Genomic DNA, 16336 nt, shown 5'->3' with positions numbered 1-16336 from the left:
AATTCTTACCCAAATGTCTGCATTGGAGACGTTCTTAGCACGTTCGTAATATTTTTGCTCTTTTGCAGTTTCAAAGTTCCAGATATGACGAAAATTTCCCTCTGCAACTGTGCAAAAGCCTGACAAACGATCAAGAACGCATATGGAAACTAAGGTCTGCTGTGTATTTTTAAAATAGGGTCAGACGAGACTTTAAGGTTTCTCTTTGCGAGTTTTACGCATAGAGAAAATAGTGAAACTTCGAAGTGCTAAATGTATTGATGGATTGTTTCCAAGACCTATGCGGCAACTTTCTTTATCTATTGCTACAGAACTAAATTAACATCACAGGTTTACAACTTAAATGTTCTCTATTTTATTATCCCAAGATGAATCTGACTTTAAAAAAAAATGTATGTTCAGTTCGGTGTAATCATGATCAGGAATGTCACATTTGGGCGAAGTCCTGGCCAGTAGTTAATAGTATCGCGGGCTATATTCTCATCACTTATCTCCTAGAAAATGTATTTACACTGTAAGGGGAGATGAGATGTTGAACACTCTAGCAAACAACTAGCCTTTGAATGAGCCTCTATAGGAGAGCAGAGCATGCGAGCGGTGCTTGGGTGAAAAGTCAAGAAAGAAGCTAGACATGCATACCCACGGAATTTTCCCCTGGCCATCCGAGCATTGCATGCAAGTGACTCACTTGGCCTGCGGTTTGTAAGTTTTCTTTTCTTCCCTAGATCATTTTTTGTGGCTCATTTCTTTTATCAGGTAAACAAATCTTAGATATCTTTCAGCGCAAACTTCTCATTAAGATGACACGCCACATATTTAAGTCTTGGACTTAATGACCTACATGTAATGTTATCAAGCCATCTAGTCGCCAAGCTTTAGTATTTTATCGTCATGACATGTTCTTTTGTCTACCTTCTAATGAGTCCTAAAGAGATTTTTGTTTACCACAGACCGCTGATGGTGGTCCCTCGAGGAACTATGTCAAACAAAAAAAAAAACTCAAGCAAAACTTGAAGAAAACCCAGATTAAAATCATGTGTTGAGTCATTCTCGCATTTAAAGCTCGTGATTTTGATTGTTACATATTACTGCATTCCTGACTATCAAAATCAAGTGATAATTAATTGACAGGAAGTATAAAAAATGTTTGAAGACGAGTACAGTGGAACCCAGTTACGGCCACCTCGATTTTACGGCCAGAACAAAAGCTTTGTCAGTCATTTTTCAGAACCCCTTAACATGGCCACCCCGTTAATACGGCCAGATATTTGTGGCCGGTTGAACCCATGCTTACAGACAGCAGCCTACTTTTTTTACGGACAGTTCACTCATGTGGTCTAAACCAAGCCAGAATTCATGTAATCTCTACTTCAAATAAGAACACTTTAGTAACAGGAACACGCAATTATGGCCTTGTTCCATGTCCGCAAAAGAGACTTTTGATCATAGTATAGTCTCTTGGTCCGTATTAAAGAGGTTTGCTGTCGAAGTGACCTACATTTAGAAACGTATTTAGCTGAAACTATGCCTTACTTCGCAGAGTACAAGAACAAAAGCATGTTTTACAACTTCCTGTGCGATAACTCACAGGAACCGAGCACTAATGACATAATGTTATGAAGATTTGAAAAGGAAATACCATATTTTCGTGCAAGTGCGTCTGAAATACAGGAGTAAATTTTTACCTTTTCTTCATTAAAGCTGGCCTCATCAAGAAATACGAGAAATAAATCAAAACGTCGAGTGTACCCTTTCCTCAGGAAGAATCATCTTCCTGCAATTTTTATGCGCGCAAGTGTCTTAGTTTGTCCGATTGTATAAATTGTACAATTTACGCATGCTACATATTTTAATTGTATATACATTTTTATTATTATTCCTTATTTGTAAATAATTTTATTTTTTTTGTTGTGTCCCCAATTAGTTGTGAAAGCTAAGTGCATTGACACATTAATAAAGCTTTTACTTTACTTTACCTTACTTTGCTTTGCTTTGCTTTGCTTTGCTTTGCTTTGCTTTGCTTGGCTTCGCTTTGCTTTGCTTTGCTTTACTTTACTTTACTTTACTACCCCCTGCCCTGATAAAGACGTGGACAGCGAGAGTGCAAGAAAAAACTTAGACCCGTAATACTGCACTTGTTACAGTTTGCTAGTCATTTGGAGGAGACGGTTGAATATACTTTAGCAGCATAAATGTTTCGTATGTTGTTCGTCACCTTCTCTTCCATTCTCTGCGTGCACTTGCGGAGAATCTCGACTGCGACGTCGAGACGTGAACTCCGCTACCGATGATAAATAAAAGCCATGATCAGTTCTCTGGAGTCAGCTCTCACCTGTACATATCCTAGCCGTCATTTGCGAAATAATGTGAAATATCTGAGTACTGCCGAAATGTTTTAGACGTAAACTAATTTGAATTTTTAAAGTTACTGTCATAATGGTATTTCATACACCGAGGCTTCACATAAAGCTAAGCGCCCATAGGCATGCAATATGTAATTCAGAGGAACAAACTCATCTTCATTCCAGCCCCCAAAAAATCACATTTAATGGTACTTGAACTAAGGTAGATTATATTTGGTGGAAAATGTCATAAAAACGGATTTTAATCAGGTCGACAAAATGCTGGCAATCAAAAGAATTATTGTTTGCGGTCTAATTGCCACTAAATATAGAGTGACGTAAGTCTTAAAAGACTTCACGTACAGAGATAAGCACATACATGTTTACATCCCTCATCTTCCTGCAAGTCAAAGTTATTTATCATATTTTTGTCGTGAGATAACACTTTGCGCCTGCGATTTCTGTTGATAAGTACACGAAAATTAATTAGCCATAGCACGTGGTAAATATCATCACATTTTGAAAGATCTGTGGTCAAATATGGGTCTTGTAGACAAAAGAGATTAAATAAAGCCCGCCGCTAAACGGAATATAAAACGTGAGCACGGTATAGATCTGGTCGAGCGTGATAAAAATATTATCTCTTCCATTTCGAACTCATATGTGTAATGGGTAATTGGTAAGGCCTCGGGGAATTGCGAAACAAGCAAGACAACGCCCACTCCCCTCCTCTCCGGCTTTTTGCATCCAAGCATTGGACGTGATTCACTTGACCTGTGGTTTTTTCGTTGTCTTTTCTCTCTTAATCCTTTCTTGTCGCTTATCTTTTATCAGGCGCTCAAACCTCAGGTCTCTTTCAACAAGGACTTCTCTTCTTGACGCCGTATCGATCTTGCCATCGCGTCGCCGATCTAGTGAATAATTTATCTCCGTCGATGATGATAGACTGTTTAGTCGGCCTTTCAAAGATTCGAAAAAAGAAATGTTTTGTTTATCTTCATTCCAACTACCACCGTTTCCCGATTGTCACTTGAGAAAATCGTCAAATTCAAATTTAGAAGGTTGGAGTGTAAAACTGTGAGGCATTATTTGGATTGAAATCAATAATAAATCAAAGGTTTTTGAGCGACCCTCGTAGTACTCACGTTTAATTTACAATATTGTTTATACACCACATTTTTTAAAACTGTCGAATTTCTCAACTTTAAGTGATAATTAGCAGGAAGCGTAAAAAAATTGCTAAGTGAATAAAAAAAACTTTAGCTTCTGGTTTTCTAATTACCAATGTAGAGAAAACAAATTACAGAAATTAATTTAGCACAGTTTACAGAACAGAAAAGAACAACAGAAAAGCATACGAGAATGAAATTAAACTGGGTTGAAATTTTTAGCCGATGCATCATCCCATGATAGAATTGAACCTTTAAAAAGAACACTTTGCTATCCACTTTACTTCTCGCAAGGCCTGAAAATGGAGCCGAGTAGTCAAGAACATGTACAGCTCATGCCTGAAAATCCAACTTCCTGGGCGATAATTTCCAACGACCGAGCACAGCATAATGTTATTAAGATTTCAAAAGGAAATACCAGATTTTCGTACAGCGGGAAAACTCAGCATTAGAAACCGATCAATGTAAAATTTGGAGTCTTCCTTAGTTGAAACCGGTCTCCACAGGAAATAATTTTAAAAGTACAAAACGGTAATAATAATTAAGGTTGACTGCATTCCCAGTTCCTGCAGAAATCCCGTCACGTTCATAGTCTCGAAAAACGAATTGATTTACGGATCAAAGCTTGTACTGAACGATCCGAGTCGTGTCGACAAAACTTGGAAAACCCTTCAAAACGAGTAGTACTTGTTGGAGGGTGGCCAGATTACCAGGCACCCAGAAGTTAGGATAGAACGTTGTCCAAGTAAGAGAGCTTTGTGTGCTTTCTTTGCTTTCTTTGTAATCTCCCTGTGGAAAGCCACAACGGCGACGGCAACAGAAACATCGCTGAAAAGAGGAGTACTAAATGACTTCGCACATGCGCGTACAATGAGTCACTCACTAGCTCACTCACTGCCCGTCGTGCCCACTGGCACACAAGGCAGCAGCAAAGGACTTCCACAGCTGCCTGTTCCCGGCCAGGGCGTACAAAGACCTCGATCATATTTCATTTTGAGCGACAAATAATTTGAATTTCGCATGTTTCTAAGAAAGATTCGAAAGGAAGATGGCAACACTGACAATCGTACAACAACACTGACAGAGACCCAAAACTAACATATGTGTTGACGCGGGAGGTGTGAACCGAATCAGTTCGTGTACTATACTAAACAGATCATGGTTAATGATATTTAAAAGGGTGGGGATTACATCTAGATAGTTACTTGCCAAAACATTGGGAACAACCCACGCGCACGCATATAACGCAAATGATTGGCCTTAACTTTTTGTTTATTATATAAAAAACCCTTTTAACTAATTAGTCGTGTGTCTATAACTCAAGGCCAGCAAATTGATATAATCCAATTGACACGAAGACAGTGGAAAAGGATTACTTCTTTTTCGATTCTTTTTCCCAAAATATATTGGTCGAGAAATAAAACCATAATTCTCAGTCAGATGAGTATCAAAAGGGTAAGACTTCGGGCAACAGAGAAGACCACACCCACTTTTCCCCACTCCCAATCGAACATTGAACAATACTCTCTTAGTTTGTGGTTTTGTGAGAATTCTATTTTCCTCGGACCCTTTCTCGTGCCCCATAAAGATTTATACGTATTTCTGCACAAACGTCTCTTCCTCACACTCGACTCCATCTCAAGCCGTAACGATCGGTGACCTTGGCCTAATCATACATATCGGGCCGCCGAGTGAAGACGATTTTCGTCATGATGATAGGCTGGCTATTTATTCAGCTTGTATTATATAAACGAGTTCACAAAGAGACCTTTGTTCACTGCAGACCAAAGATTCTTGCCCCTCAAGGAAGCATGTGAAACACAGAATCGTTAATCATTGTGGCAACGCATCAATTAAAATCAAGAGTTCTGAACACCCCTCAAAGCACTCGGCAAAAGGCGGGGTTTTTATTATTGTCCAATTATAAATCGCTCGCAGTGTTTGGATTCGACTTTCTCGATTAAGAGATAATGGACAGGAAGTATGATAAAAGTCAAGGCCCCGTCCATGATACGTGTAAGAAATTTGAAAACGTGGGCTTTATCTCTACGGTTAGGCCTACCATCCATACTAATCCGTCACGAAAACATAGCTTTTCGAAAGAGCTCTTCCAACCGGAGGAATTTGAAAACGCCGGCTTTGCGTTTTGGTTTGGACGGAAAACATTTAAGAAATGGAGCTTTTCGAAAACAATGACGTCACGATAATCATGTGATTTCTCTGCCGGCCCGAGTTTTCCTCAAACACAAACCCAAAATGACCGGTAATAATTGCATTTTCAAATTTCTCCGGCGTAGTGTGCACGAAAACATTTGATGCGTTTTCAGCTGCGTAGTGTGGACGAGCCCTTGGTGAAGTGGTAGCGATTTAAGAGGGAACTATGTCGACTCTAGCTGATAGTTTTCTTTTTAAACTTATGCAGGGTATACGTTAGGTCTACACAAATTGGTTCTTTCACAACCTCGAACTGATTATCTTAAGAGAAGTTTTTCGAACAGCGGAGTTCAGTTCTTACCTATAGACCTAAGACAAGCATCTTCACTGACCGATTTCAAATCTAACTTAAGTCGCTACAGTTTAAAGAAACATCTCAATTTTAAGTAAATTTTTAGACACGGCCTCCATGAAATGCAGTTTTTTAAAAAAATTTTATTGTAATTAGGCAGATAGGTAGATAGTCCAGTAACTTTGTTGACTGATGGAAAAACCGTGTATAAATAAAGTTATCTTATCTTATCTCTTACGTAGCTAGTGATCATGTCCCCTGTTATAAACGCCTGGTAGTAGATTAGATGCGAGGCAACTAGCAGGACCACGATTTAATTTAGCACACCAGCTTAGGGTGTTTTACTGAAAATAAGTTACAAACATCACACATATCTACTCTGTTGACATCGTTAATCTATCATGCAGACTTATTGTACAAATTTCGCAACTTTTAAGTCCCGAAAAATACACAACAAAGAAATACACTTTAACTCTGTTTTCACATACATTTATAGTTACTACTTGAATTTTGTCTCTAAAATAAATAAACGAAGATATCTCAGTTCAGATGATCGTCTTATCCGTAAAGTTAAAGTGCTACCTGCACAAGTAAAATATACGTTTACATAAAACAAGGAAATTCACAATGAAGTGAATTCTAGATCTTAACTGACCAGCACTGCTTTCAAACCTTGAAATTAACACCCCGACGGAATTAACATACTGAATATTACGTACTAGAAAAAAAAAAATGCTAAAAAACGACTGATAAATAGTTTTCTAAAATCAACTTTTCTGTCCGTCACCTATAAATACATGCAATAAATTAAATTTGTGATGGCTATTTTTTATTCTAAATGGAGACAATTCAGACATTCAGTTTAAATTTGTGCTCCGAATTGTCATCAGTCCATAAAATTTGGAGTTCGGTTATTAAAACTGAAATATATGTACATATGGAGACATCGTCCTCGACATCACTGTTTTTACTGCCTTCCACTATAGTCACTTCTGCCAGACAAACGTTGTTTCCCATCTCCATTCAAATCCTTTTTCTGAGGTGAAGATTTTGATGTGTTCTTTTTTATGGGCAACACCAGCGAATTTAGCTTGTAGTAGTCGAGGAACGTCCGCGCCACATTGCGGCCAAGTTTGAAGTAGCCTTCTTCAGTGTAAGGTGACATTCCTTGGGAAACTGCTGTGTTGTAGCTGAAGAATGACACTTCTAGCGTGTAGCAATGTGTCTTTGGGTTGAGACAGCTCCCAAGGAAACGACGCCCTGTGCCAGCTTTGACAGCATCTTTGTTGAACGACGTGTTAGACAAGGAGAAATCTTCTGCATTAGCGCATAGAAGCCTCGGATACACAGCCTGCCGTTCAAACCTCTCCTCCTCGTCGTAAATATTGCCATACATGAAGCCGTTCATCATGGTGGAATGCGCATGGATGTCGATGTAGAAGTCAAGGTGAACGTTTGCATCTTCGTCGAGTTGCATCAAAAGATTCTTACAGGCTACAAGAGTTGGATGGGCCCAAGGCGATGGTTCTTGCCAGTGTCGATTCAAGTCAAAACCCATCAGAGAACAACGGTAGTTGCCGAGAACAACACCGTCTGGGTTTAACATGGGCACTACTTTGAACACCAGATAGTCTCGCAAAACTCTGGCTACTGGATGGCTGCTCACAAGGAAGTCAATCGCACCTTGACAGACATAAGATGATGGACTTTCACCTGAAAGAGACAACAGAGAAATTTTGTTAATCGAACACAAAGATCCTTTTTGCCAAACTAACAAAGCAAAGAGAGCCGATAACTGAATTAGCCACAGTCACCATTCTTAACTGTTGGTACAAAAGCATTTTCGAAGTATAATTAAAGCAGGTAAAATTTCATTCATATGGTTGAGTTTGCCAATAAATCTCTTACATTTTAATCAAGCTTGCCTGGGAGACCACTGTACATAGATTATTCCGCTATAGACCTTGCAACGCTACCTTGATTCATGCCGTCAAGGACTAGCTGACATGCCCATCACATCTCAGAACAAACACCGGGAAACAAACTACATCCTGTATGGCTTCCGTCTTTTGGCATAATATTCCTTCTTATTTGAAAAACCTTAATGTGTACCAGTTTTCTAAACAAATTAAGTTATATTTTGAACATTTCAACATTTAGTTTGAACATTCTGTTACTGCGAATATCCACTTCTCATATAGTTCGGTCTGTCTACCTGTGTTTGCACCTTATTTACTTGTCTATTTCATTCCCTTGGTCTTATTTTGTTTTGCACGTAAAAGGCACGGGAATAACTCGGCCCTGGGGCCCGTTTCTCGAAAGCCCCGGAAACTTTTCGGGCCCGTAAAGCCATTTTTAGTCCATCTGTATCTAAAAACGGATAAGTGTATGCGCCTGAAACTTCTTGTATGAAGGGAACTTCTCTTCATATTAAGAATATGTGAATAAAACAGCTCTGTAATCGTAAGGTTCGAGATTTTGCTATGGCTCTACGGGCCCGAAAAGTTTCCGGGGCTTTGGAGAAACGGGCCCCTGGCTCGACTTTAAGCACATATCTTTTCCCTAAGTTATTGTAAGTTGTTGTAATTTTCTTCGCAAATGTGTATTAAGCGTCTAGAGTAAATAAAGCATTGTTGTTGTTGTTGTTGTTGTCTTCCGGATTATAAGATACGCACACTACAATGGAAAGTGTGATGGTTTAAGTGCACTTTGCGCAGGATCAAGTTGTCTGAGTTTGAGCCCTGGCTGAGGTCATTGCGTGGTTGTCTTAGGCAAGACAATTTACTCTCACAGTACCTCTCTCCACCCAGGTGTATAAATGGGTAACAATAGATTGCTGGGGCAACCTGACAGAATGCTGGAGTGTAACCTGAGATGGACTATCATCCTTTCCAGGGGGGGAATAGGCAATACTGCCACATGTAACTGCTTCGTGCTACAGAATTGAAACTGGACAGGGTTGCCACCCACCGGAACAAAAAATATCCCTGACTTTTGCCTGACTTTTCACTGACTGTAAAGCAATTTTCACTGACCCTACAGGATGACTATTCTGGCCATGAATCAACAAAAATAAGGATGGCTCAGATAATTTTTAAAACAAAATTGTCTTATTTACACAAAAACATCTAATAAAATAACTTGCGGCAACCTTAAGATAAAATTCCCTGACTTTTCACTGACTTTGAACAGGGATTTAGAAACTCCCTGACCTGATATAAAACTTTCTCTCTAGGAACAAAAAATTTAAAGAACTGTATGAAGCTAACTGGTAATTGAAAATTATTTTCAGAGTGCTGGTGGTGGTGGGGGGGGGGGGTACCCTTCAGTGGGGGAGGTATGGATATCTTCTGGAACTACACAGTGTTAATTTATACCAATCAGAAGCATGCCAGCTTGAGTCTAGCTGACTGCATAAAATATCTTTCTCTCTGTGAAGGAGTAGCTGGACATGGCGTGGTAACACAAGTTGACAACCAATAAAACCAGTCCTGGCAACTGGTTAGATATGGGGAATCAAGACCATATAGCAGTGCAGCATAGGGACAGCATGTAAAATAGTCATGTAAAATAGACAGCATGTAAAATAGACTTGCGTGCGGGAATGTAATTTTGAATTACCACATATAAGCCACATCCTTATGGAAATTTCAGACCTTATTCTTCCAGAGAGAGCATTAAGAAAGCTTAACACTTATCTAGCAACAGAAGTGAGTGAAATAAAACTATGCTAGCAAAACATTTGGCAAATAACAAACATGTCCATGTTAATAGCAGATACCAGGGCTGTGACCCCCAAATATCATCTACAAGCAAACCATATTCACACTACTCTACTCTACTAAAAACCATTCTAATAGCAAAGCATAATTATGGTATTCTTCAGAATAAGATGCAAAGCTAAACAGGTCAGAGAAATACAAATAAGAGAATGGTTTATACACAAAAAATGCTATTAACTGTTGGACTCATCAGAGTTGGTGGTCGGCATCAGATGGCATTTTCTGGCCAATCCAGTAGGGCTGTATCAATAAATTTTAAGTTTAGGTCCCTGTCTGTTCTTGGGACAAAATGAAGACCAATCTCAAGATAGTAGTGGAGAATGAAAACCCACACAGATGTTTAATTTAAAATGACAGTTCACAAACTGGAGTTTGTGTTTTGTTATGCTCTAGTTACAGTTACAGTTAAATTAAATTTACAGGTAATCAAATGTACACATGTACAGATTTGATTCAGTTTTTGTTCTATCCAGTGCAATGAAGTATATCAATTTATTGTGACATTTAATGGAGTTAAAATACTGGATTTAATGGAGTTAAAATACTGGATTTAATGGAGTTACTACTTGATCTTGTGATCACCAGATCCGCTGCAGTTCCCCTGGTGTCTAACTTTTGCATCGCTGAGCAACCAATCTCTGATCATAAAGCAATTACATTGTACCTTCAACCTGACACTTGGTAAACCACCTAACAAATGTAAAACTGTTGTCTCCTGGGCACTCAAGAACCTGTATGTTGAAACCTTCATTGATACTGTTAACCAAGGAGGGTTATTGGATGATAATCTGTGTCTGGTCTCTGCCGTATCCAGATATAAGCTCATTCTTGTAGATACTCTTAACCAGATGGTACCAATTAAATCCAGATTAATTACTATTCATACATGTAGTAGTGCATCATGGTACGGTGACGAGATTGCAATTGAAAAAAGGCTGAGAAGAAAGCTTGAATGCAAGTGGTGCCGCTCTAAATTTGAATGTGATCGGTTAGAATATATCCAACAATGTGGTATAGTTAATCACTTATGAATAAAGGTCATTTGGGGTATACTGATACCTTAAAACCTGTAAATGGAAAATGTCCTTTGGTACCTCTGGATGTTAGAGCCTTTAAGACATTTTTTTAACCCACTTGTAAGCCCCTCCCTTCCCAGTTTATAAGCCCACCCAAAACCTTTTTACTTTATTTATTTTTTCATAGCATTTTTATTTCAATTTCCATAAAAAAGATACAAAGAAATTACAACTGTTGGTATGCAAAAGGTAGAGAAAAAATGGCGAGGGAATCTAATAAAAACCATGGGGCTTGTAAACGCAGGTTCCCCTTCAAGAAATACACGTCTAAGACTATTCATTAGTGAAGTTGTATATGCTTGGTGCCTATAACCAGAATTTTACAGTATGGTGGGCAATCAGAGTAGAAAACATTTCAGGGTAAAAGTTTGGGAGAGCAATGAATTGCTGTGGAACGCGAGCCACTGTGTTACTGCTCTTTTTCATATCTTATAAAGTTTCAGATTTTCCCTCAGCCTTACTTTACATGACATTTAATATAATAAAAATGTCTTACCTGGGTGAATTCTAGCAGTTATAAATATAACCCTCTTTTTGAGATCATCTTTCATGTTTTCCGGTGAAGTGATTGTTAGCAATTCAACTCTCCGTTGTTGCACAGTCAAACAAAGCAACTCCCGCTTGTAACATTCCAAGTTTCTTTTATCCAGTTCATCAAGGAAGTTTTCCAGACGGGAATACGTGTAAGGGAAACAGTAAGCGAACTGATAAACATCGGTGTCATTATCGAAGGCAAACGCAAACGATAGGACATAGTTTTTTCTGTGATCAGGGCAGCGATAGTAAAAGCAGTTCTTAGCTGGAATTCTTTGCCATTTTGTTCGACTGGTAGATTTCACCAGTGGAGTCATCCCCTCGCGATATAAGCTTTTCGTCTTGCTGAAGTTCACGATGTTGAATATGACACGTTGATAAGGTGCTGTGTTCTCCACTGTGAAATTAAACCAAACTCGGAAGCGAGGATTGCAGGTGTCCGGACGAATAAACAAATCATACTCGAATTCGGTGATATAGTCAACTCTGCCGAGATTTCCACTTTCAAAACACGCATCGAACATCAGATGTCCCTTTTTCGGCGTTCCAGAATATCCAGGTGGTAGAGCATAGTATTTAGACAAGTTACCCACAGGTTCGTCCACTTTAACGACATTTTCAGCGTCCAAATCTTCGTTCACGCCGCTCTCCTGACTTTCACTGCGAGAGGCCATCTTGAAAATTCTGAGACCCAGTTAGTTACTATGACAACAGACTTAGATCCCTTTCCCCCAAGGGGTCCGGGTAGATAAGGTCGGGGAGGGGGTCAGTTTTTGAAAAAAAAAAAGAAAAAAAAAAAAAACGATTCGGACGGCTTTGGGTAAGCTAGTAGTCCCTGCAAAGAAGAACGCAAAAGCTATGGTTGGCTATAGTCGTTCTTAGATAGAATTTCAAGCCTTCATAGTATTCTCATATCTTCTCACTCTGTGCGCGAGCTGTCATGTCACTATTTAAAAATAGCAACACGCAATAAGATATCGAGTGCAAGTGACATAACACATGATTGTCTTTGAACGTGGGTCGTCCGCTGTCTTCGCATTCGGCAGCGAGGCGGCCTTTCGATTATCAAGGTGGGAGAGTGATTTGGGCCCATATAGACCTTATATACAAAATAATCCCTCTTAGGTTATTTTTAGACATTGCACCCAGTTCTTCCGCGGATGTTACTCGCGCGTTGCGTGGATGTTTTCGTGGAGCCGATGTTTTTCAGTGTAATGTTTCGTTCCGTTTTACGGGCCCATTAACCGATTTTTAATGGGCCCTTAAAGCAAAGGAAAACCTCTAACTTTATCGGGATATCTTCTTTGATGTTTTGACTACAAACAAAGGAGTATAAAGAAGTTTCGGCTCTCGCTATGTTTTAATACATTTCGGGACTTAAATAAGAGTTGATAAGAGACGGATGTGTGTTCCCTGCGCAAACAATGACAACTGAATAGTGAACGGCAGAGAAATGTTTAGACAAACGAGTGCAAAGCGAACGAACTTCGGAACAAAAGCTAGGTAACCGAACAAACAGATGGTCGAAGGTGCAGGCAGATGCTCGCCGCCCAAGCGGCAAAAGGCAGTTTAAGCAACAACGGCAACAACGCCAAAGACAACGTCGAACCTACGAAATCCACGAATCTCGCAAGAATTCATCCGTGATTCATTCAGTTTTCTATGCTGTCAGAAATATCCCAAACAGATGTAAGACAGCGTCAAAATTCGAAAAAGAAATTTAAAAAATTGGCCGTGGTAGTTCACGTTCTTTCGAATATGCAGAATGTTGCCATTTCACGTTGTTCAGTTTTGTAAAGAACGGCAAAGAAATGAACATAGCAATATAACGCACGCTTACACAGCCATTGTACTCGTTGCCGTTGCCGTTGAAGTTTGCTTATTAAACTCCCTAAAACCAAATAAACAGCAAAATAATAATCAGCCAAACGAGCGCAAAACAAACGAAAGCCCGGCCGAACAAAAAGATGGCTGTCAGTGCAGAAAACATCTCTCTATGAAACGTCTTTTGAAAATCAAAACATATAAAATGACTTTTCCGACGTTTTGTCCTAGGTAGTTTCGAGAAAGTTGCTTGGACTGTCCACGCATCGGGCGAGTAACATCCTCGGAAGAACTGGGTGCCATGTCTAAAAATAACTTCAGAGGAATTGCCTGGGGTATATAGGATTCACTCTCTTACCTTGATAATCTCTTGGCCTCACCAAGAGACCATGATCCACCTCATTTTCTCTTGGCCTTACCCATTACTCATCTGAGTTCGAAATGCAAGTGATAATAGCGGAGCTCCAGCGGCCCACGCCAAGCGGAGCCCCATACTCATATAGGAAAGAAAAGGAAAGGATTTTCTTATGGTTATCACGGCTAGCGGTAATGCTCGTGGGCGCGTACGCACGACGACAGCGGCGACGGAGTCGCACAAGATGGTGGCCATACTCCAAATAATAGTTGACAGAGATATGCAGCCTGTACTTTTTTGATATTGGACATCGGCATGTTATGACCAATAGCCCTTTTCACGGTTAATTTTTCTCATTTGCATTACAATGTAATCCAACGTGGATGCGAGGCAATTTCGGGCTAAAACTACAAAATAGCCCGAAATTGCCTCACATACACGCTAGATTTGGGTTGTTCGGAAGCCGGTTAACGCTAACCCAGGATTAAAAGTTAACTGTTTTCACTGCTTTTGTTTTGTGTTAAAACTCAAAACAGAAGGCCAAACAATATACAGAAAACCTCACTGCAAAGTTACAAAACTCAAATCAAAATTCTACCAGTTATCCTGGGTTAGCTTAATCGCGCTCTGAGCAACCCGGCGGAGGTGCTATGCTTTTAAGCTTGCCTAAACGGCTATATATTATTTTTATAACTCGACCAGATATACGACCTTGCTCATGTTTTCAATTACATTTAGTGATTTACGTAAAGATCTTCTCTTTTCCACAATGCAAGACCCACATTTGACCAGATCTTTAAAAATGTGATGATTTTCGCCACACGCTATGGCTAATTAATTTTCGTATACAGAAATCACAGGCGCTAATTGTTATCTCGCGACAAAAATATGATAAATTACTTTGACTCGTAGGAAGATGTATATATCTGTATCTTATCTCTGCATCGTCACTCTCCATTTAGTGACATTTGAAGGGGTGCCCGAAGTAATGAACGTGGTTAGACCACAAACAATAATTCTTTTTATTGCCAACAGTTTGAACGTCATTCACATTGCGGGCGCGTGGGTCGTCCCCGTTTTTATGGCTATAGTATTTTTACCATAAATATAACCTTCTTTCGGCTCAAGTACCATTAAATAAGATTTCTTTTTGTAACTTGAATGACGGATAAGTTTGTTCCTTTGCATTACGTTCTGTACAGAGACTACTAGGTTCTCCCGTGTCAGTAGCTTACGATTTTCATGTCTCTGTACGTATTGCATGTCCATGAGCTCGTAGCTTTATGCGATGGCTTCAGTGTCTGAACTACCATTTTACATTATAATTGGAACTTAAAAAAGATAAATTAGTTTACATCCACAATAAATCGACAGTATTCAATCATTTCACGTTATGAAAGTGAAGAATGACCATCGCAGTTAATTTTCGAATTTAATCAATTGGAAAGAAGAAACCTGAAAAAAATCAGCGCTTCAACGGGATTCGAACCCGTGACCTCCGCGATACCGGTGCGATGCTCTACCAACTGAGCTATGAAGCCACACATTGGGAGCGAGGTCAATTAATTGAGTTCATATCTTCCCGTGAGGAGTGAAATGATGTGAAGTTTGTATGAAATAATTCATATATGAACTGCGGTTGTAGATGAAAGTGAAGAATGATCATCGCAGTTAATTTTCCAATTTAAGCAATTGGAAAGAAAAAGCTCGATTAATTGACCTCGTCTTCGCCCATGTCTTATAATCAGGACAGGTACAAACTAAAAATCTCGCTTAGTTTACATTGCATGAAGACGAGTCTTGAGTTCCTAAAGAAAGAGGAAACTTGACTGTTTGATTTATTTTCTCGTATTTCTTGATATGATGAGGCTAGCTTCAATCAAGGAAAGGTAAAAATTTACTCCTATATTTCAAACGCAGTTGCACGAAAATTTGGTATTTCCTATTCAATCTTGATATTATTATGTCAGTTGTGCTCGGTTCCTGTAAGTTATCGCACAGGAAGTTGTAAAACATGCTGTCGTTCGTGTACTCCTACACCATATCTGCCATGTTATATCTTAAGACGTATGGCATAGTTTCAGCTAAATACGTTTCTTAAGAGAGAGCTTAAGCAGGAGGTTTACGGCAGACGGCAAACGGCAAAGATTACCTCTGATTTTTTTATTCGTTTCTTGTAATCCTCAAATAAATCACGCAGGAATAGAAAAATGTCTACCACTATTCATTGCAAATACAAATATTTTCACTGTTTTCACTCTAGAGGCCCTGTTAGGGGTAAATTCCGACAAGCGACATGGCCTTGGAACGGCGACATGAGAGCTATGAATTGGCGACGAAAGACAGACTACTCTAGCGAAATAGAGAAAGCGACACCAATGGCAAGATAGACCGACAACGAATTTCGGAACTGAGAATGCAGTGATTGTTTTAAACGTCTGCGTCGAAGTGAAGACGCATTTCCAGAGTTTTAAATGTGTTTTCCTCCCTCACGCGCGATATCGACGGGTCGTGAAACACAGGCTTTCTTATATATATGCTAAAACGTCCACTTCGAATAAATCGGTCCGTATTTAGTATTTTTCTCACTCTCAGCCGAGAGAACAGTGGCCTAAAACGCCTAAAAACACGCTTAAGGAAAAAGGAAAGAAATCTTCGAAAGTCTGCTTCATATTTTTATCAGTGGGTCACCAGTAAAAGAATATGAAGTTGTATTATCAACAAATGGCATTATGGAAGGAAAAGAGA

General features: G+C 39.4%; 1 protein-coding gene across 1 annotated transcript; it reads right to left on the bottom strand.

Annotated features, from left to right (window-relative positions):
* Positions 1 to 6140: 6140 nt before the first annotated feature.
* On the bottom strand, positions 6141 to 12230 carry LOC110058408 (cytosolic carboxypeptidase 6-like). The gene is made up of 2 exons (XM_020765059.2): positions 11372 to 12230; positions 6141 to 7730 (listed from the first exon to the last, which is right to left on the bottom strand). Exons 1-2 carry the CDS (start codon positions 12081 to 12083, stop codon positions 6985 to 6987), a joined length of 1458 nt encoding a protein of 485 aa, XP_020620718.2. The 5' UTR covers positions 12084 to 12230; the 3' UTR covers positions 6141 to 6984.
* Between the last annotated feature and the right edge of the window lie 4106 nt (positions 12231 to 16336).

The sequence above is a fragment of the Orbicella faveolata genome, unplaced genomic scaffold (assembly GCF_042242905.1).
Source record: "Orbicella faveolata isolate gen_17 unplaced genomic scaffold, um_ofav_v1 contig_47, whole genome shotgun sequence".
In the NCBI taxonomy this organism is placed as follows: domain Eukaryota; kingdom Metazoa; phylum Cnidaria; class Anthozoa; order Scleractinia; family Merulinidae; genus Orbicella; species Orbicella faveolata.
Note: the sequence above shows the minus strand (reverse complement) of the source record. Positions and strands in the feature narration are given on the sequence as shown.